At 39.7% G+C, this 18,964-nt stretch overlaps 1 protein-coding gene across 1 annotated transcript in view; it reads right to left on the reverse strand.

The window, feature by feature from the left end:
* Positions 1 to 18,964, reverse strand: part of Farsb (phenylalanyl-tRNA synthetase subunit beta) — a 65,183-nt gene that overhangs the window by 2,292 nt on the left and 43,927 nt on the right. Inside the window, exon 16 of the mRNA XM_028760669.1 lies at positions 16,592 to 16,747. Within this exon, the coding sequence (XP_028616502.1) occupies positions 16,592 to 16,747 (156 nt within the window). The remainder of the gene's footprint in view (positions 1 to 16,591; positions 16,748 to 18,964) is intronic.

Raw genomic sequence — 18,964 nt, forward strand, 5'->3', positions numbered from 1 at the left:
GGAAAGACAGAGGGAGGGAGGGAGGGAGGGAGGGAGGGAGGGAGGGAGGGAGGGAAGGAAGGAGGGAGGGAGGGAGGGAGGGAAGGAGGGAGGGAGGCTGTCTTCAAGGGAGAATGAAAAGCGCTTTTCAAGTGACAAGCCAAGGAAGCTTTTACTGAAAGCATTCAGCACTCCGAGAGCTGGGCTGCACCCACACCCAACTCTCCCATAGTCAGAGCTGTAAGGCTGCACACAGCATCGAGGACTCTCCGGATGAGGACAAGGACACTCCTGAAGAGAACTTCTGGCTTGCTCTAAAGGCCACCGGGGAGGAAATACTCAAGACCTTCCTGACAGCCTTGCTGTACGAAAGCTTTCCTTTTATCTATTTTCAATTCCAATTTGATTGGATTCATTTTTACTGAAGCATAAAACCAAACTATTTTAGAATCTAAGCCAGATGTGCTAGTTCTGACAATGTTAGAAAAATAAAGCCTATGATAAGAAATGGGAATTTTTACTTCATACAACATTTTGATTCAGCAATTTTTAGTAAAATTCAGTTATATTCTTCTTCAGTTGGCAGGTTTACTTAGCCTACAAATTTGGACCAAATCTGCTTTAGTTCATTAATCAGCTAGATACAGAGTAACAAAATATTTATATCAAGAAATGTAATTTCCTCTCTTTCCAGAGAAAAACAAAGAAAATTCATATTTGAAACTATTTAACATATCTCAAGGTAAAAGAGTATTGAAAAAGGACTCAAATGTCAAAAGTTGACACTTCACATGGGCCCAACCAAAGTCACAACTGCTGCTCAAAGGCTCCTTGGCCACCAGGCTCTGCACTCTTGTGTAATGAGCCCAATTTGGGATCCCTGCATCATCACTCTACTCTGCCCAACTGCATGCCTGGACCTGTGGTGACAACTTTATCTTTCACTACTATTTTTCATGTTTTCACTTCTAATAAATTCAGATGACAGCATGAACACCCATCTATGAGTCTCATATTTCCTGTTCAATTAGAGCACACCAAGGCTCTGTTCTCCAAATATATAAACTGAGAAGCATGCAAAAGGGCCTTCTGATACCAAGAGCAGAAGGAACCTTAAGAAACAAACGGGCCACTTGACTGATGCCACAGGTAAACTAGAAACGTGTAAAGTTACAAAAAACAGAAACATTCTTAGTATTTTAGAAACTTATAGAGCCAATCAAACTCCACAGGCAGAACTGCCTCACTAACAAGAAAGGGCGTGGAGGGGGACAAGGCCCACATGAAGGCAGCAACGAGCCCAGGGCCTTCTAGATGAGCGTTGCTGTCAACCACAGCTCTCAACTTAAAAGGAATGAACAACAGTGTATTCTGGAGCATTTTTCGAGTGACCACTGTCTGGGAAAACACACTTTTGTTACCTCAAAATCCCATGTTTTTCTGCCGGGCAGTGGTGGCACTCGCCTTTGATCCTAGAACTTGGGAGACAGAGACAGGTGGATTTCTGAGTTCAAGGCCAGCCTGGTCTACAGAGTGAGTTCCAGGACAGCCAGGGCTACACAGAGAAACCCTGTCTCGAAAAAAAACAAAATAAATAAATAAATAAATAATCCCATGTTTCAACATAGAACCAACATCAACCCAGTTTCTCAGGGTTTTTGAAGTTTTACAGAACAAAATAATAAATTAAAGCAAGTTTAAAATGGATTGGTGGGTACACCAGAGGGGTAGAGATGGGGGACGCTTTTCTACAGGCCTAAAATATTATCTGATCACATTCTTAGCTCATGGATGGATAGAAGCTAGTGTTCTGTTAAGTTAATAGCTTTTAAGAGGTTTTTATTTATTATCACAAGATATTAGTTCTAATAGCATCTATGTATTTTTATTTATTACCACGAAGTGTTAGTTCAGATACAGAGTCCGGTACTGAATGGCTATTCCACAAGGCTAAAAACAGCTCACAGCTCATGATAAAGTAATTAAGTCTCTGAACCTACAGAGTTCAAATCTCTGCACAATACACAGTACTGAAATTGCTAGTCCATCGGTCTCTGCAGACACAGGAACTCCTTTTGGAGGTTTTTGTTGACAGCCACAGTTTCTTTTCAGAAACTTTCGTTTACAATGTCCACTGCTGGACAAAGAAAAGCACTTCAGCTCAGTACCCAGGTAGGCAGATGTGACCCAAAAGCTCCAGCTAGAACTGATACATCATAAAGTCTGTCTCAAAACACACAAAGTCACATATGAAGGCCATGGCCTAGGCTTTCAGAAAGTCAGATCTGGATTGAAGCCAAAACTGACTTTATCCAATCATCCTGGAGAAAGGCAACATGCTGTGACTACAGAAGAATGGGAACAGAGATTCAAACTCTACAGAGTACCTTCATTCTCTTCTACTGTATAAAAGCATTGAATGGTCCACCACACCAGCTCCCACCACATCTGCATGAACTCCTTGAGACGATAAGCTCAAGGTTTTGCATTTACCTGGTATAGTTAATGGTGTTTCCAAGGCAGAACACATTTCAGAAAATGTTGCTCTCTATTGCAATACACGTGCAAGTGCAGACAAATGAAAGACCAGTTAGGCACAAAGAAGAGCTTAATTTCCCAAACTTAGCAGGGTGTGAATAAGCTCCTTAATTAAAGTCTTTGTGTCCTTGGGGTCATCCGTGGGCCCATAATCTAGCACAGCACCCCGTCTTTAGCATGTTTTCTGGCTAACTGACCATCAAAGCATTTGGGAGTGCCTTCTCTTGCCCGTTGCCAAACACTTTTCACAGTTTCAATTTGCTCCCATCTTTTTAGAGCAATATTATAGCCTAGAGTTGGCAGAAGCTTTCCATACACTCACTCATTCCTTTCATTGCAGAAAGCATCGGAAGTATAAGCTTAAGGTAGTAACTGAACAGACCCCTCATCTGAGAGCACTTGAGGGTGTTATCAAACATGAGGCTCTTCATCCTCCTCTCCTACTCCTGCCACTGGCCAGAGCCAGGTCACTTCTTAACAGTTGACTTGCTATGCTCTGAAATATCACCTTATTCAACTTACCTCTTCCCTTTCTTTATATTGCCAATATATATTTTGGGATTCAAACTCACAAATGATTGTAACTGGATATTTTATTACCCATATCTAGAAAAGGAGGAGGAGGGAGAAGAAGAAAAGGAAGAAGAGGAGGAGGAAGAGGAGGAGAAGAAACAACAACAACAAATTAACAGGGGCAAAAAATTCTGGTAAAGTAGTTTGTTGTCGCTAATAACAGAAATTATACTAATTAGACTTTCACCACATACATATCCCCAAATTCAGGGATGAAATGGAAATTGTATAACTGTAGTACCAACTGAGTATGTCTTAAATCTATTCAAAATGGCTGATTATGTAATGGGGTGAAAGAAAAAAATATGTTAATAGGCTAACTTTAGAGTTAGTACCTACCCCAAATCCTATACTCTTCTCAAAGGATGGAGAAAGAGAAGAAGGAAGGGAGGGAGAGAGGGAGGGAGAGAGGGAGGGAGGGAGAGAGGGACAGAGGGAGGGAGGGAGGAAGGAAGGAAGGAAGGAAGGAAGGAAGGAAGGAAGGAAGGAAGGAAGGAAGGGAAGGAGGAAGGAAGGGAGGGAGGAAGGAAGTCTTACTCAATTATACTCTCATTGTATGTACAATATGAGGCCATTGTTCTCTAGTTTTAAAACAAGCAGATGTTTTGAGGACACAGAATCACACAAGGGAAAAGAGGTCCATTGTAGGTAAGGTATTAACTTGTAAAAGGCTTTAGGGTTCTAAAGACCCAAAGCACCACAACCAAGATATGAACAAAAAACATTTTTTTTCCCTGATCTCAGGGCACTCAGGAGAAAATGCCTCTGCAAAGACCATTTAATTTGTAACGGGAGACTGAATAATTTCCGACTGGTAATATAAAACACCCATTTTCTCCCAGATGTATACAATTCTTCACCTTGCATTTGAAGTGAATATTTATGGTACCTAAAGTCTATAAAGAGAGGGGACCTAATCCTTTGAATTTAATGGCCATCTTTCATCCCTTTCGGAAGATCAAAAGAAAGAAAAACCCCTTACACAACTTTACAGTGCTAATCCCAACACACCTGCAGACACATTAACTCTTACGGGGAGGCAGTAGGCCAGGTCTTAATACTGGCACCATGTACTAGACAAGGACCTGGGACCTTATTCTTCTAAGAAATCAGCAAAGCCCAAATGACCTCATCTTCTCATAGAGAAATGTCTTCAACAGAGAACCATCTTTTGTTGGGCATGTGCCTCATGTCCGTCTTCCCAACAACACTTAGGAAGCAAAAGACTGCCAGGCTGAGACCAGTCTGGACTCCTCAGTGGACAGTGTCAGGGAAATACACTCCCTTTTATTCCCTAAAACGTCTTATAACTAAATGTTTTAAACTGTAATTCAAAATCTACAGTCTTTGCTTCTGTGACTGTCACTTTCTTAACAGTTAACGTAATTAACAGAGATCATGCTATGGAAACCTAAGATAGATTTTACAAGTTCAGTCCTTGCTATGCATCTCACACACACACTCTTATTTCCCAACCTGAAGAAAATCAAAATGGTTGCAAAGGCTTAAAGGTGATCTATCTAATTGCAATTTAAACTAGCCTCAAAGTAAGTTATATAAAATCAAAGGACAAATTTCAACGTAGGTTAGCAAAGATTTGAAAATTCCTAAAGAACACCATCATTCAACTCTTGTCTCCACAAGTCATTTCCTAAATCTTACCATCTTGAAAGATATATATATATACACAATAATAACTCAATTGCCTGGAGTTTCTGAGTCACCAGCTCCTTTTCTAGTTTTCCGTCTGACCCAGGACTGTTTGTCAATCCAAATGTGAGCAACGAATTTCTCTCACAGGTGCATCAAAATGGTAGTAATATGCTTGTGGTGGGGCTAGTGAAGCTAAGAAGAAAAGCAGAGCCACACACAGCCACAATTCCACACAGAATTGACAGACCTGTGTCTAACTTGTAGCAAACACAATTTCAAACATGTAGGTACAATATGGTTCCAGAATCTGATTTCAGTTGACTACGCATGTTTAAACAAAACAAAACAACTAAAAAGGAAAGAAATGAGTATTCAACTGTAGGGGAAAGACGCTGTATCCTCCTTTCTGCTGAGGGTCTCAGAGTGTGGATCTGTCCAAGCCCTTTGAGCAACAGTGAGCTACAGATGGGAAGAAGAAAAGCAAGAGGAGATTAGGAACCTTGCCCAAGGCAAGCAGTAATATAGGCTAGAGAGCGAGCCAAAGGTGAAGAGGGCCGCAGCCACCCTCCTCCTCAGGCACACAGGCACGTGGGGCCTGCAGCACAATGCTTTTAAGCTGCTGGCCAAGCTGTCCACCACTTCATGTTTGCAAGCTTCTTCTGGTTTACAACAAATAAAATGTAAAGAGGGACTAGAGAACTAACAGTCTGTCACCTCTAACCTTAGCACACACCCAGGTACACACTGTGATCCTGTTAATACAATGGAGTGCTAGCACAATCACAACATTCATTTGGGGAAACAAAATTACATTTAAAATTGTTTTTTATTTTATTTTAAAATGTGTAAATGAATGTTTTGCCTGCATACATATAGGGACATCACATACATGCCTCAGAGGTCAGAAGAGTTGCAGAGGGTTTTGAGCCGCTTTATGGGTACTGGGAATAGAACCCAGGTCTTCTAGAAAAAGAGCTAGTGCTCTCAACCACTGAGCTATCTCTCCTGCCTAAGATCATTTCTAAAAGGCCCCCTATATCCAAGCATCTTTAAAGAATAAATTCTAGATTCTTAAAACAAGTCTTGAATTATTGGAGCAGTAACATATGTAAAAGTCTGGGCAGGTAAAAAAAGGAGCCAGTGCATTAGAACCTACAGCAGAGGCCTCTTCTGAAGTCAACTTCAGAGCTCATAACTGGAAAGGACCTTGCAAAACCCCGTCCATCCTCTAGCTTACACAGGACCAGAGAATCAGACAGCAGGTAGACAGAAGAATTGAGACTAGAATCCATGGGGCTGAGCTCTCCCATCCAGGGCTGCTTTTCCTGGTGGCAGACTGAAAGTCTCTGAAGAGTGTCTTGCCCATTCACAAGACCCTAACACATCGACATATCTTCTTTTCCCAATAAAACTCTGGTCTAGACAGGACACACACTTGTTCTCATTTACAACAAAGAGACTAACAAAATCATTTAAATTCAATAGCACTACTCACTGTAGGCCCTGCCACTTGGGAAACTGAGGCAAAAAGAATTTGAGTCCAGCCTGGGCTACACAGTGAAGACCTACTTAAAAGTAAATAAACTAAAAAGCCCCTAGCTCCATGGTAAAGGTGAAAGATCCATGGCAACATCCAGTAGCCGGGAGTCATGCATCCTAGGGCTAACAATACTGTTTCCGTTTTATATCTTTATTTTGTGTGTTCCTGCATGCGTGTGCGTGCATGTGTGCGTGTGTGTTTGTGTGTGTGTGTAAGAAAGAGAGAGAGAAAGAGATAGAGTGCAGGTCAGAGGACAACTTGCAAGAGCACCTGGGGATAGAACTCAACTGGCCCAAGCAATATCTATAAAGAAGTATTTTCTTTATACTTAGCAACTATAGCATTTTGGAATGTACGTTTCCAATTCTGTTTATAGTCACATGTTTAAGACATTTTTGTCATGTTCCATTACATTTACATATCAGTTTGCCAAATAATTCTTGTTTATTTATTATTGTAAATGGGCTTCTGTAAGCATGTATTGCTTGTGTTTCTTTAGTTTCCCAAATATAGTAGTACATAAGTAAAATAAAAAAAAAGATGAACCACTGATACAAATTCACAATGAAATATACATTTCTAATTTTAAAGAAAGCAGATTATAAATCAATAACAATTTTAAAAATCAGAGTACAAGTAGTTATAAAGACGCAAGAAGAGCTTCAGACCAGCTGGCTCCTGAGTTCATACTACATTCGTGAATGTGCTGTAGAATTCCCAGCATCAAGAGTCTCAGGTTAGCATTTTAGCCCCGATTGGCTGTGTCGTGAACCCTATTTCACAGCGTCTGTGAATCTTACATTGACTACTACATATTACACATCTGAAAGTCACAGATTAAATATATAACTTTGAAAATCAAGGTCTCAGTTCAAATTCCATTTTAATTATAGATAGATTTGTTTTTAATGCTGAGAAAGGACTTTTAATGTTCTGAGATAGATTTGGATGACTAAAGAGACCTTGATACTAACTCTGATATATATCCAAAAGCTTCTTGAAAGACTTCTCAAGAAAGGAACTGACTTTTGGAGGCCTTCAGAAATGAACAAGGGGCCTCTGAGAAGCTGTGAAGCTGTGTAATGCTGGAAGCTGTGCTTTACCCAAGTATAAGTTAGGCCTTTTTTCTAATTCTTACCCACTTTCAGTATAATTCTATTTCCTTTTGTAGTTTCCTTTGAAAGTTATTTTATCTTTTAAATATACAAATTGAATGTGATCATTAGAGACTGTTTCCTCAATTTCTTCATGAATTTCAAAAGGCATTTACCATATGTGGTGGTTTGAATATGCTTGGGCCAGGGACAGGCACTATTAGGAAATATGGCCATGTTAGAGTAGGCCTGGCCTTGTTGGAGGAAGTCACTGTGTCACTGTGGGGGTGGGCTTTGAGACTCTCCTCCTAGCCAAGTAGGAGCCAGTCTTCTCCTGTTTGCTTTTGGAACAAGATGTAGAACTCTCAGCTCCTCCTGCACCATGCCTGCCTGGATGCTGCCATGCTTCCTGTCTTGATGATTATAGACTGAACCTCTGAACCTGTAAGCCAGCCTCAATTAAATGTTGTCCTTATAAAAGTTGCCTTGGTCATGGTGTCTGTTCACAGCAACAGAAATTTTGGAAGTTAATCAGTTCAATTTAACAAAAGTTACAGTAACAACTACAGTAAGTGCAAATACTATGAAGCACTCTGTAAGAAAAAATGAAACCAGTCTTCATTACTACGGTTGGAGTAAACACCTCCTTTCTGATCTCAGTGTGAAAACTTCTCCACTAAGAAAGTCAGATTTCAGAAGGAAAGAAATGAAAAACTTACTATATGATATTTAAAAACCTACATAGCAAAAGCCAGAAAATCAAAGTTAACAAACAAATAAAAAAAATAATATTTATCACAAAAGGTTAATAGTCATAAACACAAAAGGTTCAGAGACCAATAAATCTAAAGAAATAAATGAACAAGAGGCTCAGAGAAAAGAGAATTAAAATGTACTACAAATGAGAAAATATGCTCACATTTGTAAATAAAAAAGATCGAGGCAAATGTTAATGAGATGCCACTTCCCACCTATGAAACTGAAAACGGAAAGGAAAAAACAAACAAATGACAGAACACACAATTCAGTGTAAACAAAATCGTCTCACTGGCTACACCTGCAGTGTGAGAATGAGAGGTCTAGCAGAAGGGTATCCACCAATGCTGTACCCTTTGTCCCAACAACCCCATCCTTCTAGGAATCTCTCCCAAAAGTACACTGACAAAACTATCAGCTAGCATGAGCACAAGGCTACACACAGTGCAGTACTGACTGGAAATAAGCCAAAGTTCATTGACAGAGAACTGATCCAACTATGGGATTCTAGACATAAGAACAGTTCATTTGGGCCAAAGTAAAAAAAGGCTCCATATGCTGCCTGTGTAGGCTGCTGAAACAGGAAGCCAGCTACACCACAATTCACATAGCATTGCTCACTCGGTTGAGAAGGCAGCATGGTGTATATGCATATATGTGCACTTACATCTAAAAACAAATCACAGAAGAACAAATGAAAAGAAGGCTGAGGTCACATGGGTTCAAGGCCAGTTGTGGTTATACAGAAACATCGTCTCAAAAAAACAAAAACAAAAACAAACAAACAAACAAACAAAAAAACACCATCTCTCCCCCCCCACACACACACACACACAAAGCCCCACAGCCCCAGAAGGCAGTAAAGGAATGGAATGAAAGATGAAAAAGATGAAACAAAGACTGAATATGATTATCTATATGTACTCACTCCATAGGTTATAAACTAGATAAAAGAAACAATTATATGTAGTGCTTAAACTATTTTCAGCAGTCATACAGTTAATAACATTGGAATTCTCATTTTGAAACTCTGATGACATACACAGCCAGATGAGTAAAAGAAAATAAAAACCGAAATGTGTTAAAAAAACAAAACAAAACAGGAGTTTCAGTGTAAACTAAGAGAACTATTCAACTGTGTAAATATCCTCAGGCTCTGACTATAAACTGAAAATACCTCACGCTGGGATGGAGATGTAGCTAACATACAGGAGGCCCTAGGTTCAAACCCCAGGACTAAAAGACAAACAAAATAAAACAAAAACCTGTTTGATTTGAAAAGATTAACACTAAAAAACAAACAAACAAACATTTTCTGAATCTCCATAATCTTTGTATGCTAAAAAGCCCAGAAACAAAGTTTCATTGAACAACCTTAGCATACAGACCATGATATAAACTTGATTTCTCACTAAAAGGAACAGGGATCCTTAGACACCTGGCTGATTCCAGTGTTAGGTAGTACAAACTCATCAGGGAGCACAGGGTTATGAAGAGTTTATTCCGAAGGTGCTGATCTCAAGGTAAGAATAGAGACAGCAGGTCCCCTCAAGTCTCCTTACAGTTAGAGCCCTCAAGCCTAAGCTCTACTTGACAAAATTTTGACTGAATGTTCAGTTCCTCTCACTGGATTGTCACACAAGCAAGTGTAAACAGGAGCTGTGTCACAGGATTCAGTAATACAAGACTGTGATGGAAAGCTCTAGCAAGACTGTTCTACGGCAAAGCCCAGGTAGGCACAGGTCTGTGAGCCCAGCTCTCAGTAGGCTGAGAAGAAGGAAGGCCTGGTCGACAAAACAAGATTTTGTCTCAAAAAACCAAAACAAGGCTAGAAGTCACACAGCAAGAGCTTAAAGGCACCTAAGGGCTACTGTGCCCTCCTATGTATGTTTCTTATGTTTCCTCCTGACACCATCTGTGTGTTCACATCACTTAAAATTTTAAAAGTTCTAAATTTATCTTTGTCAAGTGTTAAAAACACAAAATTATGATTATCAATTGGTTCAATTATGTTATCATTATCATGGAGACACTAATACTTTTATGAACTGCTAACTGGCATAAGTAATTTTATATACTATTATTTACATATGTAAATAAATAATATTACATTTTTTCAGAAGAGGTCTAAAGTCATAGCTCAGTTGGAAGAGTCCTCACCAAACATGCAACATCTTGGGTTCAATTTCAAGTACCCCATAAGCAAAGAGTGATGACACATGCCTGTAATATTGGCAGCAGAAGGATCACTAGTTTGGGCAGTGCAAAGGGGCTCAGGGGAAAGGTACTTATGACCTAGCCCAGTGACCCAAGTCTCTTTCCCAGCATCCACACCGTGGAAAGAGAACTGACTCCCACAAGTTGTTCTCTGACTCCCATAAATTACAGTGGTATGAGTGCCCCAGACCTCCCACAAAAGTAAGTAAAAATGTAGTAAGAGGATCATATTTTAAGACTATCACTCTATTTAGCAAGTTAGAGGCCAATCTAGGCTATATGAGACCTATCTCAAAAAAACAAAACCAAACCAACATTAAAACGAAAACAGAACCCAAACTTTTTCAGCAGATATAAACCTAAAAGAAATTGTTTTTAAATTCAACTTCCAAAAGACAAATTTAGCTTGGTGATGCAGTATTATCTACCCATAAAGAAGAATGGAATTGATCATTCACCAGAAAGTGGACAGAACCTCATTTTAAGAGAAACAAGCCAGACTTGGTAAGAAAAATGCTGCATGTTTTCTCACATGCAATAACTAGGTTTTTAAAGATATACGATCCAAGTACTTTACACACTGTGTAAGGCACAAGAATAGTCATATTATTCTGTATAAATTACAAACAGATTTTAAAACCTAAAATTTGTTTGGCCAATGTTAACCATTCAGTAAACAATTAAAAGCAAGTTTTATAGAGTACTTGCTTAGCAAGGATGAGGTTCTAGGTTTGATCCCTGAGGAACATATGCCCACACACATAAAATTACTACATTTTATAAGTTCTGTATACACAGTTACACATGTAGCACATAAGCGATACATAGTATATCTGCAGAATTAAAATTTAATCAAAGGGCAATTAAGACAAAAATGTCTGACTGGTAACTAGAGAGACTAGCAGGTATTCCTGAAGCAGAGAACTGCCTGCCTTGAGGTTGGGAGTCTGTCCTGGGTAAATTAGAGCAGGGCCATTTCCTTCTCTCAAGCTGGGGTATGGTAATACTTTTCTTTGTCTGAGAACAGTTAAAACCCATCAGCTCATATATGCACTTCCTCCCTCACGGATCAAGATATGAACACTGGAGTTGAGACTAGTTTCCCTTCACTAAGTACAGCCACTAAACCAGCTTCCTCCTGAGAGCCTAGGACCTGCTGAAAGAAGGCTTTTAACGTCTCCAGGAAGAACATTTCTAACAAAGGTCTGAGAGAAACTTTTTTATTAAGAGAAAAGGGTTATGTGCTATGTTGCTCTGTGTCATCCATAGAAGCTGGCCTAAGCAGGAGGTAAATAAACAATTCTGAATTTTGGAAAAAAGACAGAATATCTCCGACCGTATAAAAAAGGTCTTTAAGAGAAATGATGATGATAACAACAACACAAAGGTTGTCACACTATGTTACAACACTATTAGAACACTGAACTAAACCATTCTGTGTAGGGTTTGTGAATATAACAATTGCAGAACAAAACACACCCGAAGTAAAGCTAAGGGTCCATGCATGAGAAGACCTTTACCTTATATACAGAAATGAGGCAGGAATGATGAACCTTCATTCACAAATAAGACAAGCTGAGTGAATCATGAGGTAGGTGCCAGGGCTTCCAAGAGCCCTGTGGCCCTACTGTCCTGCTGCCTGCCCCCAGTCTTTTACCACTTCAAAGCACGTGGGAAATGCACAGTACTGGGAATCTTTGACCACAATCTGTAGATAATCACTGAAGAGGTCCTCTTTGTAAAGTTGCAAGACTTCAATCTTCAAATTTTTTACCAAAGCCAATGCCTTAGATTAGTCTTTGCTGATGGTACAGTGTGGACCCACTCTTTGGAACTCCTATATTATATTCCAGAATGCTCTGTGTAACCAAACCCGAAACTGAGTACCTTTACTTCAACAAGCTGTTCAGATACGTTCCCAACGAATTTTCAAGCTTGTGTTACACAAAGACAGAGTGACAAGGGAAACAGCACAATTTCACCCATGTATTTTAGCATCTGAGATCTTTCGTAAGTGTCCTGAAAGGGGAATAAGGTCATGACCTCGGGTCAAGTCAACAACCACTAGGTGTTACTGTAACAGAAGGTACTTAATGACCAGGGTGAGTACATATGGTGCTGCCCTAAATGTGGGCGTTACAAGGTCAATTTTCATTTCCCGAAATGTATTCTGAGTAGCATGAAAACTCAGACTGTCAAAAACAAACAAACAAACAAACAAACCAAAGCTCTGAAACCTGTCTGTTCATCAAGGATTTTGTCTCAAGTTAAACTGAACTTTCTGTAGAACTGCAAAAAAAAAAAAAAAAAAAAAATCAAAACTGAACTAGGTAACAAGCTAAGGAGGAAAAACCACATGCTGGAGTCAATGTAGCCAGTCACAAACAAAGCCCACCACATTCTACAAGAAATTATTTTTGCCACTGATTTGCCCAGCAACCGCATTACTGTTCTAAACACAAAAATGTTGAGAATTTTCCTTGCCAAGAAGTGGTTTTGTTAAAAGGCTAAGTGCATCTTAACATACATAATTTAGTTTGCAACAAGCCACAGAAATGAAGGGGAAAAAGCCTGAAAAAAATAAAAACATGTATTTGGTATAATGATCTGATCAAATACCTCTAGAACACTGTGCTGAACTTCTGAAACCCGAAAAATGCTCTGCAGTGTGCTAACACGTTAAAGGGTTTTTTTTCACCCAGCTTGATCCCATTCTATCATCACCTTCACAATCTACATCACTCTATGATCTGAAATTGCAGGGGTGCTCAGAAAATGAAAGCTATGTATGATTAGTGACCATGCCTTTCCCCTCTGGCTTTCTGAGTGCTGCAGACCCACAAGCTGCACAGAGCTGCTACTACTCCATTAGTACGGCTATGCTCTAAAGTCAGCATGTTCCTTGGGAGCTGTGTGATGATTAACCAAATGAATTTCCAGAGTTCTCTTCCAACGGGCAAGGCTAGGTTCTAAGAGGAAGATTAAATTCCACTCTACTTATTCTCCCAGCAAAGTAGCACAGAAGGAAGCTTGTAAGCAAGCACCAAGAGACAGAAAGCGACAATCAAGTCTGCTAAACAGACTAAGCTAAAGTATAACTGTAAAACCACTAGGGATGTTTAATTATTAAAAAGTAAGCCATATGCTAATGTAATAAAAGACAGTTCAGTAATCAAAAATGGCATGAAACAGTAGTTCTAATTCTGGTTCTATTTGCCGTACTCTGAAGATCTTTTCCTACCATATATACATACATAATATGTGTGTGTGTGTGCACACGCTCATGCAAAGTATCAGTGAGCCTAAAGAAAAGATACAGCTAAATACACTCCAATGACTAAATCCCTGTGCTTACAAAGTGACTCAGGAGTCTGGAAAACTGTTCCTTTGTTGTTCCTTAGTTGTGTTATATGCATATACACATCACCGACAGAATGAATTTTTTTTTTTTTTTTTTTTTTTTGCTGCTGACCTTTTTGACAAGTCATTTATTTAGATCTTGATTTTTCTGACCATAAAAAAAGACAATCACATTTTTCATTAGAGAATCAAACAAACTGAGAAATCCCTGTGAAAAATTAAGAGCCATTACTTATAATGACACTAATTGTCTTTGGCTTGATGGCTTTTACAAAATGCATCCCTAAGAGAAAAGCACCCAGGAACTAGGCACATGCCCCAGAGCCCAGGGAGCCGGATGTGGCTGCTGATGGTGATGGGAAACGAAAGTAAATTTTTTCCCTTCTCTTTTGAAGGAAAGACAGTTAGACAGATCAGGTAATACTGATCCAGGCCACCCATGTGTACACCTGATGTCAAAGCTTTTCAAAGTCACAGAAGTTTTAAAACACTATGGTATTCTGAGAGCCAAATGTAGACCCAAAAGGAAAACTAAGTCTGAACCCTTAAATTTTCATGTCAAAAACAAACAAGTTAGCAAACAAACAAACAAACAAAGTAAGATAGGTGTGGTGGCTCCTGTCATTATCTCTGTACTGGGGAAGTAAAGGAAAAAGGATTGAAAACTAAACACAAACTTAAGCTATGCAGCTAGATCCGGCATCAAAAGACCAAGGGCAGGGTAAGGCTCAGTAGCAGAGTGTTTGCTGAGATTGCCCAAAGCCCTGGGTGCAATCTCTAACACTGTTTGCCCTAAAGCAAAAGAAACATAAAGACCTACAAGTAATTAAGAAATAGCTATAATCACTGGATGGGCCTGGTGGCACACACCTTTAATCCTAGATTCAGGAGGCAGAAGTAGGCCAATCTCTGTGAATTCAAAGCCATATTGGTTTACATAGTGAGTTCCAGGACCTCCAGAGTTACACGGTAAAACTGAAAAAATAAAAAGCTAGCTACTAGTGACAAACTCCTTTAATCTCAGCAAACAGTAGGCAGCGGTGGGCGGATCTCTGAGTTTGAGGCCTGATCTACAGAGCTAGTTAGTTCCAGGGAGAAATGAGGCGGGTGGGGATGAAAAGAAATAGTTATAACTTATGGATGTGTTTTGTAATTTAAAAACAACTCTAGGCCAAAATAGCAGATACTTTTTATTAGGGAAATTAGATGCTAATAAGTTCTCTATTGCTTTGAACTTTAATGTCCACATGACTCAAATTAGGTAAGTCTGAAATTACAAAAATATAATTTTTAAGATCAACACCTACTGGCTGTTATACAAGACTCTAAATAATATAGACTATGAAAATTTCCAAATGTTGGATGCTACTGTTTTTACCTTCTGGTGGCTTCTGAAGCTCAGTCTTAGCTCCACAGTATCCTGCAAGGCCTCCCACCATTGACTTGCCACTACTCTTCCTGCCTCCAGACCACACACATTAACCCGGCTGCATTAACCCCACTGAAGTACAGACCTGTTATCACTCACCTGCTTCAGAAGAAGCAGAAGCTTCAACACTTTCTAGCTAGCTGAAGCCCCTTGCCAGCATCCAGAACTCCGTCCACAGCTTGTAGTCACACAAATAACCCTCTATTCCACATGCATCCCACAATACTCACCACCTTCAGATCTGCCCAAGGGCTCTGCGGGACAGATCCTGGCTCTATTCTTTCAAAGACCCTAGCTCATTTCTAGAACAGTACAACTGCTGACAGCGTGTATATAAGAGGGCCTGAAGCAACTGGAAGAAAAGTCCTGGGTTTGACATGAACAACCAGGCCCAACCCATACAACTTGCCTTCCCTCAATTGCTTCACTTATAAAGCCCAGATATTGTACTAGATGGACTCTCAGACCCAGTTCCAGCACTGGACTCTACTATGCAAGTATAACACATAACACTGGATCACATCTGATGAGAAATGTATGGAAATGCCTAATTCCTGCTACTATTAAACTGCTCAACTTTATATGAGTGAACAGCCAAACATAGCTTGATATTTTAAAAAATGGTTCAAAATAAAACAAGCCACAATAAAAAATAAGAACAGAAAAAAAAAACCCTCTGAGGATTAAGAAAATAAATATAAGCAAAGCCCCAAAATATTTCCTCACCAAATCTCACTATAAATAACTGCTAAATAACACTTTCAAAATGAAGGTTCTGTTGGAAATTTAGGATGCCAAATCCAGTCCTAAAAACAGTAAGGTAAACAGCAGGAATGAGTGATAAAAATACTTGCTTCAATTGTTTCTAGGTTTCTTGTCAAAGAAAATAAACTTAGATTCAAACCACAGGAGAACAAACAGCAAAAGCTTCAGAACTCCTTGGACAAGAAGAAACCAGCATGTAAGGAACACACACACGTGGCATTTATTGGCCTAAATTAAAGCCAGAGACTGGCCTGTGCTTTTGGCAGTGGATTCCACCTTGCTCCTTGATTAAGGAGTGAAGGTTTCACAGTGGCATTCTTGTTGCCTTGCCTCAAAGCTACAGGCACACAGGGCGTGAGTGCAGCTGCACTTCCGTCTTCTGAGCCTGCAGCCTGAGCTCTCCGGCTCACCAGTGCTGGTGGCAAAATGGTGCCACAGAGGCTACTACAGCTCAGCTACTTGCAAAAGCAACACTGTGCAGCAGTTCCTAACAACTGTGAAGAACAACCTCTTGAGGTTCTGGAGGAAAAGGGAATAGTATTTTCTAGAAAATACTAACAATTGAAATAAAGTTCTCTGCCCTTTACTGCCCACACTCTCTAAATCAAAAGCAAAATGAAATGAAACTGGACTTTATCAAAACCAGGATGTGGCCTTTCATCACACTCACCAACTCTGGCATCTTACCTGCAGATGCTTTGATCACGTAGCCCCCGCTCTCCTCACCGGGAGGCACATCCAGCAGCTGCATAATTCTGTCCAGCAGTCCATGGATGATCTCAAACCCAGGATTCTTGTTGTAATAAACAGCACAGAGATGCCTGTAGTTTTTTGCACCTACATCTAGAAAAAAAAAAAAAGACTTAGTCATCATGTCAAATTAGCCATTATTTAAGCAACTTGGACAAAGCTAACAAAAAGAGATTAACAGATTATTTGGTACCAAGATTAAGTATCCAGACTCAGAAATTCATGAAAATAACAAACTTTTTAGCCACCAAATCTTCAAAGGTATCTACTCTGGGGGAAGGAGTAACTAGCTTTCAGGGTTGGCCCCAGGTCGAAAAGCTTCACTACAAAACCTGCTTGTAAAACTTGCTGTAAACACTCTGGTAAAATGTACCAGTTAATGATTCATATTCTAATATTCATGATACCACCCAAATACTACTATTAAATACCAAACGAGCTTTCTGCAGAACACATACTATATTATTTCCAATCGAGATGTAGAAACCTAGACAGTATGAGTGCAGTACAGTCACTTTTTGGAGCACTGTGGAGGCTGTGGGAAAGCATTCTGTGAAAGCTCCTCTTCATGGACAAGAGCAAACACTTATAATACAACAAACAAAACCCTGGGGATAGTGCTGGGTATCGAACTGAGGTCCTTGCTGTACACCCAGATCCTGTATTTTTTTTAAAGGAGGCCAACAAGTTAAAAAGGAAACCAAACTAATTACGTTGTTCAAAGAACTTGCACAGGTTGGAAAACTATGAAGCAAAACAAGGCAGTAACTATCAGCAAGGTTAGAGAGAGGTTGCCCCAGTACAGGGAAGGCACTGTAGCAGAAGCATCACACCAGACTCTGAGGAGCCCACCAACATTCTATCTCTTAGCCAGATTGTAATTATAGTACAATACTGTTTACTCTATATAATCTTAAAAAACAAAAAACTGTATGTGATATATACATAAAATTCTACATAAACCTTCACAATTAAAACCTGGAATGATGGGCTGTTAAGGATTCTTGTTGTAATAAACAGCACAGAGATGCCTGTAGTTTTTCACACCTACATCTAGAAAACACTTGTTGCTGTTCCCAAGCTTAGTTCCTAGCACCCACCCACATAGCAGATCGCAAGCATCCATAACTCCTGGGAATTTGACTCTGTCTTCTGAACTCCAAGGGCACAAACAAACATACAAGCAAAGTACTCATACACATAAAATAAAATTTAAAAAAATCTTTTTATTCATGAAAGAAGTAAAACAGAGGATATGAATCAATCCCAAAGACATCACACAAAGAGAAAAAAGTTAGACACAGCAGGTCAAACCTACAAGATACCCCATACATGAGGTATTGAAACCTTTTGCTCTCTGATGTTATTAAAGGCGGGACCTTGTGTGAAAGGACACTTACCATGCACTACACCCTCCCCAATACCTCACAGTCATACTCTCATAGAAACAGAAACAGGAGGGTGGCCGTCAGGGCTGACAGGAAGGAAGAGTGGAGGAGTGCTGCTCGTTGGCACAGGTACAGCCACAGATAATGAGACTGTTTCCATGGTTTTTCACAGAGTGTGAAGAGCTGCTGCTGTGCTATATACAGAGAAGCTTACTGAGAAGGTAGCTTGCATCTGTATTTTAAACCACCACAGAACTTTTAAAAGTATGTGAAGAATCAAACTATACAAATATAACCATAATCAGAAACATCCATGCACAGGGAAAAGGGACTCAAAAGAAATAGATCTAATGTTAACAGGTTATGTTTGAATGAGATACATTTTCTACCTTTGACCATTTTAAAATCCGTCCATGATTAATATATGTTACCTTATATAAAAATAAAAATAAGACAAACTGCCAGGGGAGTGGCAGCACATTCCTTTAATACCAGCACTCAGGAAGCCGAAGCAGGCAAATCTCTGTGAGTTTGAGGCCAGCCTGGTATACAGAACAAGTTCTAGGACTGCCAAGGCTACATAGAGAAACCCCGTCTCCTCTTTACACACACACACACACACCCCGCAAAGACTCACAACCCAAGATGGACCCCAATGAATAACTGGATAATGGATCAGCGTATAAACAGTGAAACACTACTCACAAACTTCAGCAACTGTTAATGGTCCTAACAGGTGGAAGGTTCTCAGAGGCACTGTAGTGAATGAAAGAAGCCAGCCACAGAAGGCTACAGGACAGATGATTCACTCGTGTCATGGTAGAAAAGTGTATTTCAAGCAACTGAGACTAGACAGTAGTTGTATAAAGTAAAATATGGGGGAAATGTGACTAAAATGGGAAAACATGGAGGATTTCCAGGG

This window comes from Grammomys surdaster, unplaced genomic scaffold, assembly GCF_004785775.1.
Source record: "Grammomys surdaster isolate TR1022 unplaced genomic scaffold, NIH_TR_1.0 126546, whole genome shotgun sequence".
Lineage (NCBI taxonomy): Eukaryota > Metazoa > Chordata > Mammalia > Rodentia > Muridae > Grammomys > Grammomys surdaster.